Raw genomic sequence first — 23,473 nt, forward strand, 5'->3', positions numbered from 1 at the left:
CATTCACCACCCCTCCCTCCTTCCCTCCCTTTTTTCTTGGCTCCTCCTGGATGATGGGTCATCCCTGCATCTTGTCCATTGCATTGGATCAGAAGCAATGCAGCAATAGACAGCACATCCACAGCAAGGCTGCTTCATGTAATCGGCAAACCCCCCTCTCCATCCCCTCATGCAGAAAAAGAGAAAATGGGGAGAAATTGCTTCAGGCTGTATCAAAATATCATTCATACATAACCACTCCCTAACCCCCCCATTCCCCACCTACTCTCATGCATCACAACATCATCCATACACAGCCATTCTCCAGTCACATTTATCTTCTGTCTTCTCCCTTCCTCAGCAGACATTCCTCTCTTTCTCAATGCCCTTTTTACCCCATGCCATCCATCTCATCCCTAGTCACCCCCTCATGTTCACTCCTTCCACACTTCATTTTGCTCATTTTTCTTCACTCATTCTTTCCATATGTCTAAACCCTTGCAAGGGAGGTAGCCAAAAAACAAAGGCATAAAATCCACTCCCACTTTCCATCCCCACATACTCCACAACCATTCACCCCCCTCCCTCTTGGCTCCTCTTGGATGACTGGTCATCCCTGCATCTCGCCCACTGCCCTGGGTCAGAAGCAGTATTGCAAGACACAGCACATCCACAGCAAGGCTGCTTCATTAGATTGGCAACCTTCCCTCTTTGTCCCTTCATGGAGAAAAATATAACCTAACTCCCCCTCCTTTTCCCTCCCATACAAAAATGTTTAATTACTGGGCCTTTTGACTACTGTTGCCCTCTGAGTATAGGGTGGACTCTGTTGGTATCCAACAGTCTTGAATGAAATAAAAGATCATGTTCCTTTAGAGATTATTTCTAAAAATTCTACCATATCCAGGGATGTACCAAGATAATGGAAATTAGCTAACATTACTCCCACATTCAAAAAGAAGCCAGTGAACTACATCCCTATAAACTTAACCTTAATCGTTGGAGAAATTATGGAAACTATCAGAGAAAGTAACTGATAAAGGACAGCCACCATGGATTCAGATGAAAACGTTCTTGCGTGACTAATCTACTCGAATTTTATGAGGTGTGAATGCAGTGTTTGTGGCACGGAAGGTGACGTGCTGTTGGCATCCCCGGTGTGTGTGTGGGGGGGGGGGGCAAAGGGCGCGAGTGTTGGTAACCGAAAAGGGGAAATGCGTGCGCATCGGCGTGGGTCGGCAGTACCAAGCAAGGACCGTGCGTGTGTGGAAGTGTGAATGTGAGTGTAAGGGAGGGAGACTCATCAAGGAAGGGAGGGACTAGTATTAGAAGTTGGAGATAGGGAAATTAGCTTAGGAACCGTGCTGTGAGTGTTCCAAGTAGTAAGAACCAACCCAGAAGCAACTGAAGGAACGGGATCACCGACCAAAGTAAGAACCACAACCACATTTTACAAGACAATTACTTTTTATTATGACAAAAGAAGCAATGTAGATTTAATGGATTAATTGTAGAAAACCCCCTATCCCGACCGTGCGCTGCTAGATGGGGGTCCGGAATGCTCCGCCGCCACTCAGGGACCCTCAGATCATGGTAATGGTAACGTTTTTTTTTTTTTTTTCTGAGTAATAGAAAAACACTACCATGACCTGAGCAACGGCAAAGCGTTTCGGACCTTTGTCGATTGGTGTGTAGGGGGGGGGTGGTTGAGATTCTACAAATGATTCGATTTAATATATCTGGACTTTGCGTGACTAACCTACTCGAATAGTACAACACAGTTATTTCAATAATGACAAGAGAAACAATGTAGATTCAATATATCTGGACTTGAAAAATATTTTGATAACGTCCCACACAAAAAACTACTCGCTGAACTCGTTTTATACGGAATAAGAGGTCACGTATTAAGTTGGAGTACCGTAGTAATTAGTTGAATAATTGTAAACAACGAATTGTTCTGAAGGGAAAAATTGCTACATGGAACAATGTTACAAGTGGAGTTCCTCAGGGTTCCTATTTACATGGTTAAACATCTGTGGTGAACAGAGTCCCCCACAAGAACATATTGAGGCATAGGTGTATAGTCGCAGGATGTGGGTGAGCAGCCTCTTGGGAGAAAGTATAAGGACAACTAGCCTTATGCATCAGAGCATATATATTTGGGCTACGGCCATAATACTCTTGCGAGAAATATATTTGTAGTCTACCAAAAACACAATTCCAGGCTACACCCGGCAACCCTGTCCCAGCCAGAGGGACGTTACTTTTCGGTACCCCCCCCCCCCCCGAGGGTACTTAAAGGCGTGCGAGGTCAGGTCACGGTCAGTATCCTTTCAGACTCGGGCCAGCCAACATGCGTCTGTGTGTGTATTCCAGTGTCCTTTCAATAAAGTGCCTAACCTAAACCGACTGTCAATCTCTCCCTGTGTCATTAGCCCAGTAATAGCTCACTAGTTACACATCACTTCACGCACTTGTTTGACAAACCGATTGACCGCATAAATGGCCCATTAATATGGACCCGCTTGAGGATGTTGCCGGTTACCTGAAGGCTACAGAACTGTAGGTCTTTGGTAAGAGAGATCACTCAGGGTGGCCAGACGTCCTCCTTTAGGCCAGTCCTCCTTTTGAGCACTTTGTCCTCCATCCGGCGCAACCTCACGCCGGATGTGCATTTGTCCTCCTTTGGGGTGTGGCAAAAGTAAATAAATAAATAACCCTAGGTATACAATAATGCCGTACAGTTAAATTATGTGGGAGTACCCAGGCCAAGGTCAACGTCGGAACTCGGCAGCCGAAGTAGACAGGAACTGCACAAGACCAATGTTGTGAACGTGTGATTGCATGATTCACATCTCGTGCATTGGGCTGCAGTCCTGATGTGGCCACGGTGCAGTGTGGTTTGCCAATTAATTCATGAGATTGAGTCTGAAAATACCGAAAAGAAAGAGGGCAGAAATACAAAAAGAAATAAACCTCCAGGCAATCAATGTGAGGATACAACTAGATTTTGTTTGTGTAACTTGGTAAGAAATGCAGGTATTTGTTTTTCATCGGTTTTATTAGAAGTGAAAAATATGATTCACTTTCAGTTTTTTATTATTATATATATATACATATATATATATACATATATATATATATTATATATATATATATATATATATATATATATATATATATATATATATATATATATATATATTAATAATAAATTGGTGAGGAACAGTGTGGATTTAGGACGGGTAGAGGTTGTGTAGATCAGATTTTTGTGGTAAGACAGATATGTGAGAAAGCTATAGGAAATGGGAAGGATTTTGTTGGGCTTTTATGGATCTGGAAAAAGCTTACGACAGGGTAGACAGAAAGGCACTGTGGGAGGTTTTGCGGATATACGGGATAGGAGGAAAGCTAGGAGCTGTCAAGAGTTTTTATGAGAGTAGTAGAGCTTGTGTCAGGATTAGAAATGGAGAGAGTGAGTGGTTCGAGGTAAAGGTGGGACTTCGTCAAGGATGCGTTATGTCACCCTGGCTGTTCAACTTATACATGGATGGGGTAGTGCGAGAGGTAAATGCAAGGGTAGTGGGTCAGGGATTGGAGATGGTTAAAGAAAATGGAGAAAAGTGGGAGGTGAGCCAGCTGTTGTTTGCGGACGACACTGCGCTTGTGGCAGGATCGGAGGAGGGATTGAGGAAGTTGGTGACAGAATTTGGAAGAGTATGTGATAGAAGAAAGCTAAAGATAAATGTGGGTAAAAGTAAGGTGATGAGATGTACAAGGGGTGAAAGTGGCAGTAGACTGGAAGTGAGCATTCAGGAAGAGCGACTGGAGGAAGTGGATAGTTTTAGATACTTGGGTGCAAATGTGGCAGGAAAAGGTGGAGTGAAGGTGAAGGTAGAATGTAGATTGAGAGAAGCGAGTAAATGCCTTGGTGGATTAAAAAGTGTAATGAGGAATAGACATTTGGGAATGGATGCTAAGAGGAGACTGTATGAAGGAGTGATTGTGCCAACAGCACTGTATGGGGGCAAAAACATGGAACATACATATACCAAGGCTTTTTCCCCCTTTCAAGGGAGGTAGCCAAAAAGGGAAAGGCATAAAAACACTCCCACCCATTTCATCCCTAAATACACTCCACACCCCTCTCACCCTCCCTCTCATCTGAGCACCTCCTGGATGACGGGTCATCCCTGCACCTTGCCCACCGCCCTGGGTCAGAAGCAGTGTCGCAAGACACAGCACATCCACAGCAAGGCCGCTTCATTTAATCGGCGACCCCCCCTCTCCGTCCCCCCTTGCATATAAGGAGAGGACGGGGAGAAATCCCTTCGGGCTGCGTCAAAATTTACTCACACATACTACCCCACCCCCCGCCCATTCCTCCTCATGCAATCACACATCATCCATATACAACCATTCTCCACTCACCTCTGTCTTCCGTCCTCTCCCTTCCTTCCTCAACAGACATTCCCCTCTTCCCCAAAGCCCCTTCACCCCATCCATCCACCTCATCCTAGGACGTCCCCTCATGTTCACTCCCTCCACATCTGCCTTCCATACCTCTTTTACTAGTCTTTCTTCACTCATTCTTTCCATGTGTCCAAACCATCCTAATATTCTTTCATCAACCCTATCTCCCAAATCCTTTTTCACCCCTGTTCTCCTCCTCACCTCCTCATTTCTCACTCTATCCAGCATAGTAACCCCCACCATACTTCTCAGACACCTCATCTCAAACACATTCAAACTCCTTCTCTCTTCTTCTCTTATGTTCCACGTTTCTGCCCCATACAGTGCTGTTGGCACAATCACTCCTTCATACAGTCTCCTCTTCGCATCCATTCCTAAATGTCTATTCCTCATTACACTCTTTAATCCACCAAGGCATTTACTCGCTTCTCTCAATCTACATTCTACCTCCACCTTCACTCCACCTTTTCCTGCTACACTTGCACCCAAGTATCTAAAACTATCCACTTCCTCCAGTCGCTCTCCTTTAATGTTCACTTCCAGTCTACTGCCACTTTCACCCCTTGTACATCTCATCACCTTACTTTTACCCACATTTATCTTTAGCTTTCTTCTATCACATACTCTCCCAAACTCTGCCACCAGCTTCCTCAATCCCTCCTCCGACCCTGCCACAAGCGCAGTGTCGTCCGCAAACAACAGCTGGCTCACCTCCCACTTTTCTCCATTTTCTTTAACCATCTCCAATCCCTGACCCACTACCCTTGCATTCACCTCTCGCACCACCCCATCCATGTATAAGTTGAACAGCCAGGGCGACATAACGCATCCTTGACGAAGTCCCACCTTTACTTCAAACCACTCACTCTCTCCATTTCTAATCCTGACACAAGCTCTACTACTCTCATAAAAACTCTTGACAGCTCCCAAAAGCTTTCCTCCTATCTCATAAATCTGCATAACCTCCCACAGTGCCTTTCTGTCTACCCTATCATAAGCCTTTTCCAGATCCATAAAAGCCCAAAAAACATCCTTCCCCTTTCCTATAGCTTTCTCACATATCTGTCTTACCACAAAGATCTGATCTACACAACCTCTACCTGTCCTAAATCCACACTGTTCCTCACCAATTACTCCTTCTGTTCCTCTCCTAATCCTCTCAATCAAGATCCTCCCATAAGCCTTCCCTACTACACTTAACATGCTAATCCCTCTGAAACTACTACATTCACACTTGTCCCCTTTTCCCTTGTAAAGAGGAACTATACAGGCACTTCTCCAGTCCTCCGGTACTCTACCCTCTCTCCAGCAAACATTAAATAACCTCACCAACCAGTCCACCATCACTGAACCTCCCTTTTTCAGACATTCTGCATGGCATCCATCCAGACCAGGTGCCTTACCTGCTTTCATCATCTTAACATGGAACATAAGAGAGGAAAAGAGAAGGAGTTTGAATGTGTTTGAGATGAGGTTGTAGTGACGTGATGCATCCTACGACCCGTCACACACTAATCAAAGAAATCTTCCAAGTTCCTGTAGTTGGCAAGCGTAGTTCGCAAGGGTGTCCCTGCCAGCCAGCGGTCAGCCAATCAGGAACTTGGAAAGCTCCTCACGTTCCCGCCAGCCTCCTTTTAAAGGTCGGCGTTTCGCCGAGATGGGCAGAACAGTACCGACCCGCACACACAACAACATCTTCTCGTCCAATCTTCTAGCCGTCCCATCGAACCTCGCCGTCATCATCTGCTACCGCCTCGCTGACTTTAGGCTCCACGTCCAGCTACAACCATAAGCTCCACTAAGCTGTGGCCTTAGTCCAAGCTTCACCTATATTTCTCATGTGACACTTCTAGTGTCGCACCTTGTGGCTAATTACCAAAAGAAAGAGATTAGATATTTTGTGTTGATTTTCATTTGTCCTGCCGTTGTTCCGAACTAAAACTACTACAAGCTGTCTGATAAGTATGATGGGGGTTACTAGGCTAGATAGAGTGAGAAATGAGGAGGTGAGGAGGAGAACAGGGGTGGAAAGGGGGTTGGGAGATTGGGTTGATGAAAGAGTATTAGGATGGTTTGGACACATGGAAAGAATGAGTGAAGAAAGACTGGTAAAAGAGGTATGGAAGGCAGATGTGGAGGAAGTGAACATGAAGGGACGTCCTAGGATGAGGTGGATGGATGGGGTGAAGGGGGCTTTGGGGAAGAGGGGAATGTCTGTTGAGGAAGGACAGAAGACAGGGGTGAATGGAGAATGGTTGTATATGGATGATGTTGTGATGCATTAGGTGGAATGGGCGGGGTGAGGTAGTATGTGTGAGCAAAATTTGACGTAGCCCGAAGGGATTTCTCCCCGTCTTCTCATTTTATGCAAGGGGGGACGGAGAGGGCGGGTCGCCGATTTGATGAAGCGGCCTTGCTGTGGATGTGCTGTGTCTTGCGATACTGCTTCTGACCCAGGGCAGTGGACAAGGTGCAGGGATGACCCGTCATCCAGGAGGTGCTAAGATGGGAGGGAGGGTGGAGGGGTGTGGAGTGTATTCAGGGATGGAATGGGTGGGAATGATTTTATGCCTTTTCCTTTTTGGCTATCTCCCTTGTAAGGGGGAAAAAGCCTTGGTATATGTATGTATGTATAATCATCGATATGCAGTGTCCTCCTTTTTGGAAATTTGGAAATGGCCACCCTAGAGATCAGGGACAACATATTGATTGACTAATAGAGTTTTCTGAGAGACAAATCTACTGATTCTAGTTACTATAGGTACCCACTTAATTATACCATTTTCTATTATATGTACAATAGATAATAAGAAAACGTGTTTGTGAACCGCTAAGTGACACTTAGCGGTTCACAAACACGTTTTCTTCGGTGTATTTGTTTACACTTAGCAAGTGTAAACAAATACACCGATTCAAATGACGACTGTCGTTATTTCCTGTACAATAGATCGCATGAATCGGGGTTAGTAGGCTTAGGAAGAAAAATGGAAGTGCAAGAAGAAAAGGAAGAGAAGAAGAACCCAATATTCAAGAATCCTGAATTTCAGGTTAGATTTACGTTTCAAAGTTCGTAGGAGTCGGCAATGGTTTTGGTATTTCTCATGTTACATGTAGAGGACCGCGGTTTACAGGTAACACTAACAGGCAGTGCATTCCGGGTGGATCCACAGGTCATTTAGGGAAGACATATTGTGTCGTCCAGGGATTGTTAGTTTGGGGCACTGTTAGTATGAAGTGGTGTGCCCCCCTGTGTGGGGGTTGCATTTGGGCCAGTTTTAAACTGGCCCTAAACTGAGTTTAAATCAGTGGCCAGGCGGCTCTCTCTCTCTGTTGATATTATTTCAGTACTAATACAGTCATGGATAGTGTCTTCAACTGCAAGTGTGATGGTGTGGTTTGCATGCATGGAAATTGTATGTATAATTATCATTGGTAGGTTTTTACCATTACATTTACACCCATCTTTCACTGGAGGTTAGAATTATGATTTTCATGTGTGCAGTATATATATCATGTTTGAATGTGTGAAGTTATTGCATCCAATATTGACACATCTGAGGTGGATACCCACTGAAGTATCCTGAAGGGCCTCTGTATCTCAGCATGGTGACTTAATCCTGCTTGGTAAGGTTGTTTGTATGGTGGAAAGTGCATGTGAAGTTTATTTGGTATGTTGGAATGGCTGTGGTTGTGAGTGAAGTCTGAAATCTGTGTAATTGGGTCAGTCATACTGATTAGATGCTAACATACAGATGTGACACTGATATACCACACATCTGAGGTCTGCCATTGTGGAGATGGGTTGGGAAACCACAAAAGTACTCTTGCAATTACTGGGGATTGAACCCAGGCCTCCTGTGTTCCAAGGCAGGAATGTTACCCACTGCTCATATATATATATATATATATATATATATATATATATATATATATATATATATATATATATATATATATGTATATATACACATATAGTAAGCTATATATATATATATATATATATATATATATATATATATATGGTATATGTTCAGTTGTGTTCATGGATGCAATATAGCGTTAGAAAATTGATTATTAATTTTGTAAATTATAATGTATGAACGTAATATGCAATTTTCTTGGCAAAAATAAAAAACAAAAGTGCCGGAAGAATGGTATGCCATGTTTGTTATGATAGATGCCAACGTCGAAGAAATGAAAGTATCATAAATTTGTCTAACCTAACGAGTATTTAGTAAATTGGCACCTGTAATTTAAGGTCATCTGGATAGCCGTCGTCACGGATGTTGGTGGCCTGTTCAATCACTCTTTCTGATTGTGGGATATATAGGTTTTTCATAGCTTGAAGGAATGCAAGTATTTCAGCTCCAGAGCATTCCTTCAAGAAAATATACCTTGCGAGGTACTGGCAGAAGTACCGAGGGCGTACACCAGGCATCAACTGGACCGGGCAGACAACATTTGACAAACGACAAGATGGCGTCCTGATCCTATGCTAGCGACTTCATTCCTTAGTATATTTGCTTGTAGCAAGGTATTTTTTATTTTTATTTCTGCCAAGAAAATTGCATATTACGTTCATGTATTATAATTTTCAAAATTAATATTTAATTTTCTAATGCTATATCGCATCCATGTACACAACTGAACAAATATATATATATATATATATATATATATATATATATATATATATATATATATAGTGTAGGTAAATATGAAGACTTTTCCAGTTTTGAAGTTGCAGTTCTCATCTTTATCAATGGTTAGATCTTATCATGCAGAATATTTTGAACCCCATAAATATGTACCGCAAATTAATAGTAACCTAAGTAGTGATATTTTTAAACAAGGTCATTTTTCCTGGTGGAGGCTGCAGTACAGAATAGCACACCTGCACATAACCTAACCTGGTCATTATAAAGATGTTTCCCAGCAATTAAAAACCAAAATCCTGTCCAATCTCTTTCTATTCATTGCCAGCTTCTGCTTGCTCAAAGCATCAAGGGGAGGTGCTGCACATGGCCAATGATGCTGGTCACCTCGTGGGGGATAGAGCTGTGCCATCTGGGTGAAGAAAGCATGGATGAGTATTTCCTCTTTGTGGGCCTTGATGAATAAATGTCTCGTCAAATACAGAAAGAGGAATTTGCCTTATATCCAAACCTGGCTCACCCACTTGTTATTGTCTCAGACATGCAAATGTACTACTTTACACTACAGCCCGAACCTATGAAACATTAAATTGAAAAAAGAAATCGCTACTGATGTTACTAAATTGCAGTACTTATCTAAATGATTAAAAATACACAAAATGAGAAGAGCTATCTAATAAAAGGTAAGAATTGCATCTGTGAGACTGGGAAACATCTTTATAAATCTATTCATATACCAAGGGCTTTCCCCATAGTAAGAAAGGTAGCCAAGTCAAAAGGTATATACTCACTCCCACCCATTTTACTCCCATCCACCACCCTTTCCTCTCTCTCATCTTAGCTACTACTCATGGATGACAGGTCATCCCTGTACCCCACCCATTGCCTTGGCTCGGAAGCAATGTAGCAAGACACAGCACATCCACAGTGATTTTTATAAGTATCATATATATATATGAGTGAAGGTGAAATAAATAAATGAAGATTAAAGGGAGAATTTTAATGGCTTAACATTTCAACCAATAGGGTCTTGATCACAAAGCTTTGTGATCAAAACCCTACAGGTTGAAATGTTTAAGCATTAAAATTCTCCCATTAATCCTCGTCTACTTCCCCCACTTTGTCTTGTTTTATCAATATATATATACATACATACATATACCAAGGCTTTTTCCCCCTTATAAGGGAGGTAGCCAAAAAGGAAAAGGCATAAAATCATTCCCACCCATTCCATCCCTGAATACACTCCACACCCCTCCACCCTCCCTCTCATCTTAGCACCTCCTGGATGACGGGTCATCCCTGCACCTTGTCCACTACCCTGGGTCAGAAAAACAATTTTATATTTCTCAACAGTATGTGTCTTGTTCATAGTCTTGCTGATTTATGGGTGTTTTAGGTGACATATTCTCCATTACCACCACTCCTTGTCTTTTGCTTTTGTAGTGATTTCACTTGCCTTTGATATTCATTGATATTTTTATTGGTCTGTTTATGTTCATATGTACTGATTTGCTACAGGGGGCATACCTTAAGAAAAATAAATGTGAAATACTGGTATTATATTTGAAGTTGACATATTTATATTTAACTGAATATTCCCTGTAAAGGGACCAGTTACCTGCTTGTGGTGCTCCTTCAAGATGAACAGTAGAGTTGCCCATTTTCAAAACTCCATCAACCCCCATGCCTATATGAAGACATGCACCTTTGAGGGGCTGATACAGTCTCTGAATTGGGCACAAGATATATATATATAATATCTCTCTCTTTCTCTCTCTCTATATATATACTATATATATATATATTTGTATATTTTGGCAGCAGGTTTTCCTGTAGACAGGTTTCATTGAAGAAAATAGCAATTGATGCATTGATGATCTTCTTGTGTAGAGTTTCAATACGTCTAACTATAGACTTGGCTTCAGGAGGTAAGTTTGCTATCGCTGGTCCAAAGGACATGATTCAAACTCAGAAGGGAGAAGAGTAGCGTTTTACTGGAGCTTGACGTTTTGTACACTGTGTACATTTTCAAAAGCAATGACAAAGGTCAGAATACATAGACTTATATACTAAAAGAGAGGATCATAGTGAATATAAAGAGAACCAATAGGAAATTGTGGTGTGAGGGAACCTATGGGCAAACAGAATGCCTTATATGGGTCAGCCAATCAGGGGCTTGGAACGATGCGTCAGGGAGTAGGGGTCATCAGTCGCGTATTAGACTTCGGGTGAAGCACATCTCTCCTAGCGGACGGTATGACCATGAATTCCTGTGACTAAAGGTTCATGGTGGGCATCTTGTCTCATATGAGGAGGGCCTCAAGGATCTGTAGCCGTCTTGTATCTTGGGCCTGTCCTATGATTTTAGTGTTTTCAGCCATGGTCTGTCTGGTAAGAGTAGTGTTGTGATGAGATTCTGTGTGTGTCTTAGGTGTACCATTTTGTAAGTGTAATGTAATTCTTCTTGAGAGTTTAGTTGTGCAGTATCCTATGTATGAAGAATGAAGGGACAAACAGTTCCCTTGTTTACGAGAGAATTCATACACTAGATGACTGCATTGCAACTCAAAAGGAGCGGGGAAAGGGTTATTCTTTAGTAGGAAATTCGAAGTTTTCTTGTTTTTGTAGTAGATGACGAAGTCCACCCGCTCGACAGGATTGGCAGGTTTGACATGATGTTTGAAGATTTGACTGATGATTTTCTCTTTAGTTTTGTACTCTGTAGTCATGTGGGATTTGTAGAATAATTTGATGTTTTCGCCTGAATTGGGGAGGACTGGAGCTTGGTCGTACCATTTGTTGATTTGCCTTTTGATGACCTTGGAAATGTCTTGGTTGGAATAGCCATTATTTACTAAGACTTGTGTGGCTCTTTCAATTTCTAGATTAGCACTTTTCCAACTGAAGCTAAGTCTATAGTTAGACGTATTGAAACTACACAAGAAGATCATCAATGCATCAATTGCTATTTTCTTCAATATATATATATATATATATATATATATATATATATATATATAAACTTCAACTGCATTTCTAACACCTTTTCTCACATAGAGGGCTGACAGCCAATGAATACACTCCTGCTACTTTCATCTGGTGACATAGAAATGGCCCCAGACAAATAGAACACTGACAACAGTCCAAAGTTTCTTCCCAGAGAGATCTGGTGTGGGGCCCAGGAACTGATGCAAACCATTATGGGACTGCAGGTTTTCCACTCAGTAAAACTCAGGATAATAATTATTATTATTATTATTCTCTACAGGTATAATGTTTTCTCAACCCTTCATTGTATCATTATAATGGTTGACAAAGTTGTCTTTGTATTCCAACAGCATTCCAGGGGACGGAACAGCAAGAAGCGAGCATGGAAGAATCTCAAGCAAATCTATGCAATGGAACGTAATGGTTTATGGCCTCAAGATGCTGTACTTTGTAAGTTTTCCAGAAGCTATTTAACCTAAACAGTTTTGAACTTATTTGATCAAATTTTAGTTTATAGTTGTCATTTTCATCAGTTCTTATGAAATTGAGTGTAACACATCTAGGTATAGACACTCGCCAACTGCCTCTAGTGCAGACGTTTGGGCCCAGGACATAAACCCACTTAGGGAATTGGCACAGGACATAAGACCTCCAATTCCTCAGGCGGGTTTATATCTCGGGCCTAAACGTCTGTATGGTGGCATTTGACAAGTGTTGGATTTAGAGACTTAGGTGTATTTGGTTTGTGTCTTAACTAAACCTTCTACAAAATCATTTTATATCTTTGTAATGCATAGTTTGAAATTTTGTAGGAAAATTCATGAACCACATAATTTTCATTGGAAAAGATATTGGATTTATTTTGAATACATATTTTAGCAAATGGGAGTTTCTATTTATTACATATAAATTATATTAACCCCTTTACTATAATGATTTACTTTTTATATTTTTGTGTAGTTGTAGACCATAACTGGGTCATGATGATGATACCATTTATCTCGAGCATACCTCACTTCACAAATTGAGACTTGCTAGAACAAAAATCTGAAAAATGTACTTCTGTAAAGGGACTGTTGATAGGTATCCCAAGGCATCAATGGATTATGACACGAGTTGGAGAAAACTGATCACTTTCTCAGGGTTTTGCTAGAGATCCTCCACCATATGCTCATGTCTGTTTACCAAATTGTAATATACAGTGTGTCAATTTAGTCTTCATTTGTTCTCATTATCCTTACATGGTCTACATTGTAGTCTTTTACCATTAATTTCTTGTGACCTCATGACATACATTCATCCCCATCCAATCTTATCCATTCCTTTCATTGATTTAACCCCTTCCATACGGTGACGCCTATGTATGTGGCATGAGGAGCAAGTGGGTATGCGAGGCTGCCATATCAGCGTCTTGATTATATTTATTGTAGTTGTACCCGCGTGACCCCCATACTCTGTAAACTGGCTTCATCATATTTTCTATGGTTATCAAAATTCACGGGTGAGAGAGAGAACGATCGATACAGCAGTGACTTTATTTTTTATAATGCGAGTATTATGACGCAACATTGTACGTCTGGCAGCTAATGCTGCCCGCGAGATTTTGGCCCAGCATGAAGTGGTTAAACACCACATTTGTTACCAATGTCCTTTTCATGGCTGTCTAGTTACATGTAATCTTCTTGTATGGCTTTAATCACCATGCTGAGACATTTAGGCATGCTATGGGCAAGTTTGATAAAGTAATCCAGAGACGTTTCCACCCACAGAAGTTTGATTTCATCCATGATGTGTTTCAGGTTGACTTGGATTCGGCAAGTTTCCTTTTCATTACTTGCCTACAATTTTCAATAAGATTGAGGTCAGGCATGTTAGAGGGCCAATACATAACATTGATATGTTATCAGCATGAAACTTTGTTTCTTTCCTTGCCTTGTGGCATGGTGCAAAATCACACATGAAAGTGGTGCAGCCATGCATCCATAAAAGTGCATAATAATCATCATTTGGCCCTTAGGAAGGAAGTAGAGACCACCATGACCAGAACTACCTCTAAAACACCCCCAACACCATACCTGTGGGTGGCTTACTGTTTGTATTGTGTAGACAGGGTTGTACTGGCTGACAGAAAAGGGTTGTTTCTCCTTTACAGGATGGATAGGCTTGGAAGGTGCTTTCATCAGACCACATCACCTTCTACTGCTGAGGTGTCAATTTTTATATTTCTTGGCAAAATTAAAGCATTTCTTCCTCATGGTGTCAGTAAGAAATGGCTTTTTGGTAATGGTGCAGCTGGATAGCACCAGGTTTTTTAAAGTTAGTGTTTTATGGTGCAAACTGCAATGGTTTCCAGCATCATGGGGTGATATCTTTAACCCCTTCCATACGGTGCCGCACACGTAGGCGTCATGGACTTAGATCACAGTGGCAGCAGCCAATGCCAGCCGTACGACGTGTCGTAATAATACTCGCATCATAAAATATAGTCACCGCTTATATCGATCGTTCTCTCTTCACCCGTGAATTTTGATAACCATAGAAAATGCGATTACAAAAGAATTAGAAAGAATGTCATTATGGAGGGGCGACTACAATAAATATAATCAAGACGCCGATATGGCAGCCTCGCGAATACACTCGCTCCCCATGACGCCTACGTGTGCGGCACCGTATGGAAGGGGTTAAGCTGTGGGGCTGTCAAACAAGGGTTTTTGGTCACTGTTAGGAAGTTGACCTCATTTCTAGTCCTCGCTCCTCGGTCCTCATCACTCCTCTGTCTTCACCTCTTCTCTGGTGTGGATGTGCTGTGTCTTGCAACACTGCTTCTGAGCCAGGGCAGTGGGCAAGATGCAGGGATGACCCATCATCCAGGAGCCAAGATAGGAGGGAGGGAGGTGGATGGAAGTGGAGTATGTTGGGGTTGGGGATGGAATAGGTGGGAGTGGGTTTATGCCTTTGTTTTTTGGCTACCTCCCACAGGGGAGTCTTTGGTATATATATGTGAAAACTGGAAGACTTGTTTTTAAATGAATAAATTGTACAAAATTCTTTTTGCAAGATGTCAAGTTAAGAAATAGCTCATTGACTAACTATAGTACTGTATTTTTCTTTATTACAGACAGCAGTATTGATGCCCCACCTGCTTTCACTCCAGGGAAAAAGTATTCAGACATATCCGGTTTACCAGTAAGATTCAACAAGTTGTTAATTGCATATTTTATTTTGTTATTATGCAGTTGTTTGGGTTTTCAGTGCATAGTTGTTGATCCCATCATTATGGTAATGCTACTGAAGCCATACCCAGACAACTTAACCTTTTCCATACGATGATGACTACATGGGTGTCATGAGGTGCAAGTGGATATACAAGGATGCCGGCATTGGCGTCTTGATTATATTTATTTTGTAGTGGTAGCTGAGTGACCACTGAATTCTGTGAACTGGCTTGATCACATTTTTTTTGTTTATTATTACTCAGTGAAAGAGAATGAATAATACAGCAGTGACTTGGTATGAAGGAAGAAAGTATACTATCTAATATCAGCATTAGTAAGGTAGTAGTCAAACAGATTAAAAGTCTTAAAGCTACAAAATCCCCAGGTCCAGATGGAATTTTTTGAGACTGCTTAAAGAGTGTAAATTTGAAATCTGCTACAAGTTAACAGAAATATCTAATAAGTAGACACTGGTTTTGTGCCTATTGCTTGGGGGCAGGTAAACATTATTCCCCTTTTCAAAAAGGGAGATAAACTATCTATATGCAACTACAGGCCAATCAGTTTGACATCAGTTATAGGTAAAATGCTTGAATCAGTAATAGTTAATAGAATCGAAGATCACACCGAAAGACATAATTTGATTTGTGATTCACAGCATGGTTTCTCCAAGGGTAAGACATTGTGACTAATCTTCTATCTTTTTACATTAAAGTAAGGCATCAGATAACAATGATAGTTACAATGTACATTAACTTAAGCAAAGCATTCAACAAGGTGCCCCACCAGAGACTAAATAAAATCAAAGCACATGGCATAGGAGGAAATGTGTTAGAATGGATTAGAACTTAGATCAGTGACAGAAGACAGCATGTCACCATAAATGATGTAAAATCCAAATGGGGAAGTGTTTCTAGTGGAGTTCCTCAGGGCTCAGTCTTGGGTCCCTTATTGTTCATTACGTACATAAACAACTTGGACAATGGGATTGATAGTGATGTTAGTAAGTTTGCAGATGACACTAAAATAGAACACCTAATTAGGTCAGATGATGCCAAGATTTTGGAGGATGATCTCAACAAATTGTTCACATGGTCAGTGAAGTGGCAAATGGACTTCAATAGCTCAAATTGCAACATGTTAAACATAGGGTTACATTACCCTGAAAATAGATATAGCTTAGATAACATGTTTTTAGAGAAAACTGGGTGCGAGAGAGACTTGGGAATTCTAGTGAGTCCTGACCTTAAATCCAGGAAACAGTGCATTAGTGCCAGGAATAAAGCTAACAGAGCATGAGGTTTCATTGCTAGGACTGTTACAATTAGAAATGCAGAGGTAATTATCAAACTCAATCTAGCATAAGTTAGACCCATCCTTGACTATGCAGTACAGTTTTGGTCTCAGTCCTAGTCCACATCACTTCACTAGAATCAGTACATAGGAAAATGACCAAAATGATTCATGGGCACTCTCTGGAAAGATGCAGAGTGCAGGGTGATCTAATAGGTGTTCAAGTGGGTACTACAAACAAGGTCATCATATTAAGACATGGCAGGCCTTGCAATAATGGATTTAAATTGGACAAATTTAGATTTAAGAAGGAAATAGGCAAGAACTAGTTGACTTAGGCATGGGTGTTCTTTGTTGCAATTTTGTATTTATTAAACTGTGTTATTATTGTCAGGTCATTCACATATGGGAGAACATTGATGTGTAATTCTGGTTCTAGAGGTGGGAGATCACCTATGAAAAGATTTAACAGTAATGATATTGCACCAAGAGGGACTTTCCTAAGATTTGGTTGTTTTGGGTTAAGGGGTTATCACATGGGGCTATTTTTCCTCAAAACTCCAAGTCATCAGTGGTATCGCCCACCTCCAGCACTTTTTCTGACAACTGTTGGAGCAGGTTGGGAGCTCACAGCTTTCAGGAAGGAATTGGATATGTTGGAGGAAAATTCAAAGTCATATGACATTCTGTGTAAATTGTTGAGAAAACAAAATAGTTTGCCTTTGTCATTCTATTTCTTGCAAACTTGCCATAGAATAAGAAGTATGAATAAGAAAAAAAAAAAATGAACAAGTCAGTTGACCTTGCTAACCACTGCTGCCTCTACGCACATCTCTGCCTTTAAGTTCTTTTCAGTGAAAATGTAGGTGCTGTGGTGACTGTTCTTCTCAAATAGAAGCCTGTCATCTTGAAGTCTGCCATTGTTGCTGGAGCTGGAGATCAGCATAAACAAACTTGGAGGTGTTTGAGGTACTGGCAGAAATCAGGTTGGAGGTAGGATGTGTAAGGAAAAATAGCCCAGTGTGATAACCCCTTTACTCTGCACTGTCTTCCTGTTATGAAGTTTGTTAACCATTTGACGTTGATATGAATATCTGATGCTTTTGTGTATGTTGGCTATAACTTTGTACATTCAGTGAAAGGCTTCATCCTCCAAGGTGTTCTGTCTGTATACCAAGGGCTTCATCCCCCTTATGAGAGAAGTAGCCAGTCAAGGCATGCACCCATTGCATCCACCACCCTCCCTTGTTTCCCTCCCATCCTTGTGGATGGAGGGTCATCACTGTCTACTGCCCACTGCCCAGGTCAGAAGTAATTTGCCAAGAGACAGCAGGCCCGCTTCACTTACATGGTGATCCTCCCTCCTTGTCCCCTCATGTGGAAGATAGAAAAGACCGAGACCTTTTAGCCTGCTTCAAAATATTATCCTTACTCAACCATTCTCCACTCACCCCTATCCCTTGCCTTCTCCCTTCTCAGCTCAACAGATATTCCCCTCTTGTTCAAAGCCTCTTTTACTGAAGCCATCCATCTCATCTTCAGCTCAGTCATCTCCTCAAGTTAACTCCACCTCTGCTTTTCACAATCTTTTTGCAAATCTTTCTTCTCATTCTCTCCATTTGCCAAAATTATCTTGCTGCATTGCTTCTGACCTGGGTCATGTGTAGGAGACCGGGATGACCTTGCATATGTGAGGAGCTAAGATGAGAGGGAAACAGGGGTGGTGGATGGGAGTGAGTGCATGCCTTGACTGGCTACCTCCAAGATTTTATATTCTGACAAAACTATTAAAAATTGCTAACAAACAATCCTGTGGTGGGGGAAAAGAATACTGCCACCAAGTAATTCCACTTGGATCGTAAGAGGCGAGAAGAAAGGGACGGAGATTGGGACTAGGCATCCTTCTCCTTGTAGCCCCACAGGGGACATTCCTACAAGAAAAAGCAAAGGCATAAGAGGGTCTGGGAGTTTTCTGACCAGCACCCTAAGGTTTGGGTCTTTTAACCTCTTCACTCCGGGGCACATCGCACGTCTGGCAGCATTAGCTGCTCGACGTGTGATGTTGCGTCATAATAATTGCATTATAAAAAATAAAGTCAGTGCTCAATCGTTCATTCTCTTTCACCCGTGAATTTTGATAACCATAGAAAATATGATGAAGCCAGTTTAGAGAGAATGGAGGTTATGTAGGTACGACTACAATAAATATAATCAAGACGCCGACATTGGCATCATCGCGTACCCACTTGCTCCTCATGACGCCTACGTAGGCGTCACCGTATGGAAGTGGTTAATGTGCGTGGATGTGGTACAGATGAGAGTGAAAGGGAAGAGATAGGTAGTATGTTTGTGATAAGAAAGATGGATGTGTTGGCGAGTGTAAGTGGGAGGTTATCAGGAGTGAAGAGAGGGCGAGAGAGGGAAGGGGTAGCTATACTAGTAAGTGAAGAGATGGGTAAAAGTGTAGTGGAGTGGAAGAAGGTTTCCTCAAGGATAATGTGGATGAAGGTGAAACTGGGAAAGGAGATGCGGGTTTTTGTAAGTGCATATGGGCCTGGCAGTGAGAAGTGTAGAAGAAAGGGAGGCTTTTTAGATAGATTTAAATGAGTGCATAGAGGATTTAGGGAGAAATATCAATGTAATAGTACTGGGAGACCTTAATGCTAGGGTAGGAAATGATCCAATTGATGGAGTGGTTGGGAAATGTGGAGTTCCAGGAAAGAATCATAGTGGAGAGTTGATGGTGGAAATGTGTCTTAGAGAGTTGATGATAGCAAATACAGTGTTTCGGAAGAAAGTCAAGCATAAGTACACATGGGAGAGAGTGGTGGAGGGAAGGGTGGTACATAGAGCGTTGATGGACTATGTAGTGGTAAATAGGATTATGATAGGAAGAGTTAAGGATGTACATGTGCTAAGGGGAGAGGGTGGGGGAATATCAAATAATTTTTTAGTGGAGGTAAGTTGAGAGTGGAGGATAGATGGAGGAAGAGGAAAGGGACAAAAGGTAGGGAGGTGCTTAGAGTCAACTCTTTAAATGAAAATGAAAAGTAGTACAAAAAGAAGCTGAAGGAGTGGGAGGGAGTGAAGGATAGAGTAGAGCTAGGTGTGGAGGAGGAATGGGGATGGTTCAAGGAGGGAGTCATAAGGTGTGCAAAGATGGTGTGTGGAACAAGAAGGACAGGAGGAAATAGAAGAAAGGGTAGTGAATGGTGGGATGAGGAAACAAAGAAGGTTGTAGAAGAGAAGTGAGCTTTCACAGATTGGTTACAAAATAGGACGAGGGAGTCATATGAGAGGTACAAAGAAAAGAAAAGAGAAGTAAAGCAAAAGGTAAAGGAGGCAAAGAGGAGAGCAGATGTGAAGTGGGGTAAGAGTATGACAAAATTTTGAAAGTAATAAAAAGATGTTTTGGAAAGAAATTAAGAGAGGAAGAGGAGGCGAATCAAGTAAAGAAAAGGTAAAAGGTGCAGATGGAGAGATGATAATGGAAGAGAAGGCAGTAAGGGGAAGATGGGGAGAATATTTTAGGGAGTTGCTAAATGTGAAGGAGGATAGGGAGGGAAAGATAGCTGCAGTGGGAAATGCTAAGAAAATGAGAGTGATGAGTGAGGAAAATGGAGGAGAAATAAGGAAGGATGAAGTGAAGGCAGTTGTTAACCTCTTCAGTACGGTTCAAAATCTCGCGGGCAGCATTAGCTGCCAGACGTACGATGTGTCGTAATAATACTCGCATCATAAGATATAGTCACCGCTTATATGGATCGTTCTCTCTTTCACCCATGAATTTTGATAACCATAGAAAATGTGATGAAGACAGTTTAGAGAGTATGTCATTACGCAGGGGCAACTACAATAAATATAATCAAGACGCCGATATGGCAGCCTCGCGTATCCACTTGCTCCTCATGCCGCCTACATATGCGGCACCGTATGGAAGGGGTTAAGATGATGAAAGCAGGTAAGGCACCTGGTCTGGATATGCCATGCAGAATGTCTAAAAAAAAGGAGGTACAGTGATGGTGGACTGGCTGGTGAGGTTATTTAATGTTTGCTGGAGAGAGGGTAGAGTGCCGGAGGACTGGAGGAGTGCCTGTATAGTTCCACTTTACAAGGGAAAAGGGGACAAGTGTGAATGTAGTAGTTTCAGAGGGATTAGCTTGTTAAGTGTAGTTGGGAAGGCTTATGGGAGGATCTTGATTGAGAGCATTAGGAGAGGAACAGAGGGAATTGGTGAGGAACAGTGTGGATTTAGGACGGGTAGAGGTTGTGTAGATCAGATTTGTGGTAAGACAGATATGTGAGAAAGCTATAGGAAAGGGGAAGGATGTTTTTTGGGCCTTTATGGACCTGGAAAAGGCTTACAACAGGGTAGACAGAAAGGCACTGTGGGAGGTTTTGTGGATATACGGGAGAGGAGGAAAGCTTCTAAGAGCTGTTAAGGTTTTTATGAGAGTAGTAGAGCTTGTGTCAAGATTAGAAATGGAGAGAGTGAGTGGTTTGAGGTAAAGGTGGTACTTCGTCAAGGATGCGTTATGTTGCCCTGGCTGTTCAACTTATACATGGATGGGGTAGTGCGAGAGGTAAATGCAAGGGTAGTGGGTCAGGGATTAGAGATGGTCAAAGAAAATGGAGAAAAGTGGACGGCACTGCGCTTGTGGCAGGATTGGAGGAGGGATTGAGGAAGTTGGTGACTGAGTTTGGGAGAGTGTGATAGAAGAAAGCTGAAGATAAATGTGAGTAAAAGGTGATGAGATGTACAAAGGGTGAAAGTGGCAGTAGTCTGGAAGTGAGCATTAAGGGAGAGCGACTGGAGGAAGTGGATAGTTTTAGATACTTGGCTGCAAATGTGGCAGGAAAAGGTGGAGTGAAGGTGGAGGTAGAATGTAGATTGAGAGAAGAGAGTAAATGCCTTGGTGGATTAAAAAGTGTAATGTGGAATAGACATTTGGGAATGGATGCTAAGAGGAGACTGTATGAAGGAGTGATTGTGCCAACAGCACTGAACATGAAGGGACGTCCTAGGATGAGGTGGATGGATGGGGTGAAGGGGGCCTTGGGGAAGAGGGGAATGTCTGTTGAGGAAGGACGGGAGAGGACAGAAGACAGGGGTGAATGGAGAATGGTTGTATATGGATGATGTTGTGATGCATGAGGTGGAATGGGCAGGGGGGTGAGGTAGTATGTGTGGGCAAAATTTGACGCAGCCCGAAGGGATTTCTCCCCGTCTTCTCCTTTATGCATGGGGGGACGGAGAGGGGGGTCGCCGATTTAATGAAGCGGCCTTGCTGTGGATGTGCTGTGTCTTGCGACACTGCTTCTGGCCCAGGGCAGTGGATAAGGTGTAGGGATGATCCGTCATCCAGGAGGTGCTAAGATGAGAGGGAGGGTGGAGGGGTGTGGAGTGTATTCAGGGATGGAATGGGTAGGAATGGTTTTATGCCTTTTCCTTTTTGGCTACCTCCCTTTTAAAGGGGAAAAAGCCTTGGTATATGTATTAATACCTGTCCCAATTATATTTTTGGATTGTATGTGTCTCAGGAATGGGTATATGCCTTTTTACTTCAGCTACCTCCCTGATAAGGGGGGAAAAGCCCTTGGTATATAGAGGGATGAGGGTGAAACTAGGGAGATGTGGGCCTGGTATTGACAGGAGTGTAGAGGAAAGGGGGGCTTTTTGGATAGATTTGGGGAAGTAACTGAGTGGTTGGGAAGTGTAAAGTTCCAGGAGGTTTTTCTGGAGGGAGAGTTGATGATAGTAAATACAGTGTTTGGGAAGAAATTCAAGCATAGGTACACGTGGGAGAGGGTGGTGGATGGAAGGGTGGTAGATAGGCCATTAATGGACTATATAGTGGTAACCAGGAGAATAGTAGGAGAGTTAGGGATGTAAATGTTCTAAGAGGAGAGGGTGGGGTAATATGGCATTTTTTGGTGGAAGGTAGATTGGGAGGGTAGGACAGAAGGTAGGGAGGTGCTTAATATAAACTGCTTAAATGAGTACAAGCATTGTAGAAATTGAGTGTAATCTTGTTTGAATGGAGTGTGTGTGTATATATATATATACACATATGCCTTTAATTGAATAAAATCCATTCCTGTTCATAAGATTAATTTGTAACATTAATATTTCTGAGAGTGGAACAGAACAGCTGAATAAACTGTTAATCCACCTCTCAGTTACAGGTGATAGAGGTTTACACTTGGACCATCATGCTTCTAAATCTATTATTCAATAAGATTTTAAAATGTGGTTTTTATTATTTTCAGGCAAAGTACACTGATCCACTGACAAAACTAAGGTATGCTGACACGACAGAGTTTCACCGAGTGCGGGATCTGCCACTTGATATTGTATCAGGACTTTTAGAACTGCGGAAAGCAAGCAGTATTGTGGGCTAAGATATAGCAATTAATTTTAGTCCAAGTGCTTGATATTGTATTGGTAGAGGGAAGGAAAAACAAATAAAAATAGATAAAAGATTTTTAATGGCCATATTAAACCTTAACTACCTCTGCAAAATCTACATAGATTACTCTATTTCCATGGTTCCTAACTGCTTCAATGCATCTGCATTCTTTTCTATTTCTCCTTGTAATTCCTCTGCTCTCTCACAGTTCTTCTGACGGATGCTTTCAGGCACCTGTAAAAATGAAAAATATTAACTGCATTAATACAATGTGCTTTTACATTTTAAATTTCAATTAATGAAATATCTTCATTGCCAACAAGCTCCCTAGCCTCTAAAACAAGCAACAAGTTTGTTGTATCTTCACTAAACAGAAAATATCAGGCTCACTTGTCCTTACACTTCCAAGTTTCCCTCCCCCCCCCTTCCCTTCCTTAGAATCAGTGAGGTAATT

At 41.8% G+C, this 23,473-nt stretch overlaps 2 protein-coding genes across 4 annotated transcripts in view; one reads left to right on the forward strand and one right to left on the reverse strand.

Annotated features, from left to right (window-relative positions):
- Positions 1-7,301: 7,301 nt before the first annotated feature.
- On the forward strand, positions 7,302-23,094 carry LOC143036971 (INO80 complex subunit C). Of its 2 annotated transcripts, none has more exons than XM_076205041.1 (4): positions 7,302-7,502; positions 12,452-12,551; positions 15,220-15,287; positions 22,880-23,094. In XM_076205041.1, the coding sequence occupies exons 1-4, from the start codon at positions 7,440-7,442 to the stop codon at positions 23,009-23,011; spliced, it is 363 nt and encodes a 120-aa protein (XP_076061156.1). In that variant the 5' UTR covers positions 7,302-7,439; the 3' UTR covers positions 23,012-23,094. The 2 variants fall into 2 exon arrangements, with proteins under 2 accessions (XP_076061156.1, XP_076061157.1); XM_076205042.1 differs by lacking the exon at positions 7,302-7,502 and adding an exon at positions 7,512-7,586.
- ValRS (Valyl-tRNA synthetase) overlaps positions 23,080-23,473 on the reverse strand; it is a 51,024-nt gene continuing 50,630 nt past the window's right edge. For both annotated transcript variants that reach the window (XM_076205040.1, XM_076205039.1), the window contains one exon: positions 23,080-23,253. In XM_076205040.1, coding sequence (XP_076061155.1) covers positions 23,143-23,253 — 111 coding nt within the window. In that variant the 3' untranslated portion in view covers positions 23,080-23,142. The remainder of the gene's footprint in view (positions 23,254-23,473) is intronic.

Source organism: Oratosquilla oratoria, chromosome 21 (genome assembly GCF_046742065.1).
Source record: "Oratosquilla oratoria isolate Oo_2021 chromosome 21, ASM4674206v1, whole genome shotgun sequence".
Taxonomy (NCBI): Eukaryota; Metazoa; Arthropoda; class Malacostraca; order Stomatopoda; family Squillidae; genus Oratosquilla; species Oratosquilla oratoria.

What these genes read in the sequence shown, in the direction of transcription:
- LOC143036971 (XM_076205041.1), top strand. Translation starts at nt 7,440, where the DNA reads ATGGAAGTGCAAGAAGAAAAGGAAGAGAAGAAGAACCCAATATTCAAG. An exon ending in GCCTCAAGATGCTGTACTTT is followed by an intron (nt 12,552 to 15,219) that starts GTAAGTTTTCCA and finishes TCTTTATTACAG; the next exon opens with ACAGCAGTATTGATGCCCCA. An exon ending in CAGACATATCCGGTTTACCA is followed by an intron (nt 15,288 to 22,879) that starts GTAAGATTCAAC and finishes TATTATTTTCAG; the next exon opens with GCAAAGTACACTGATCCACT.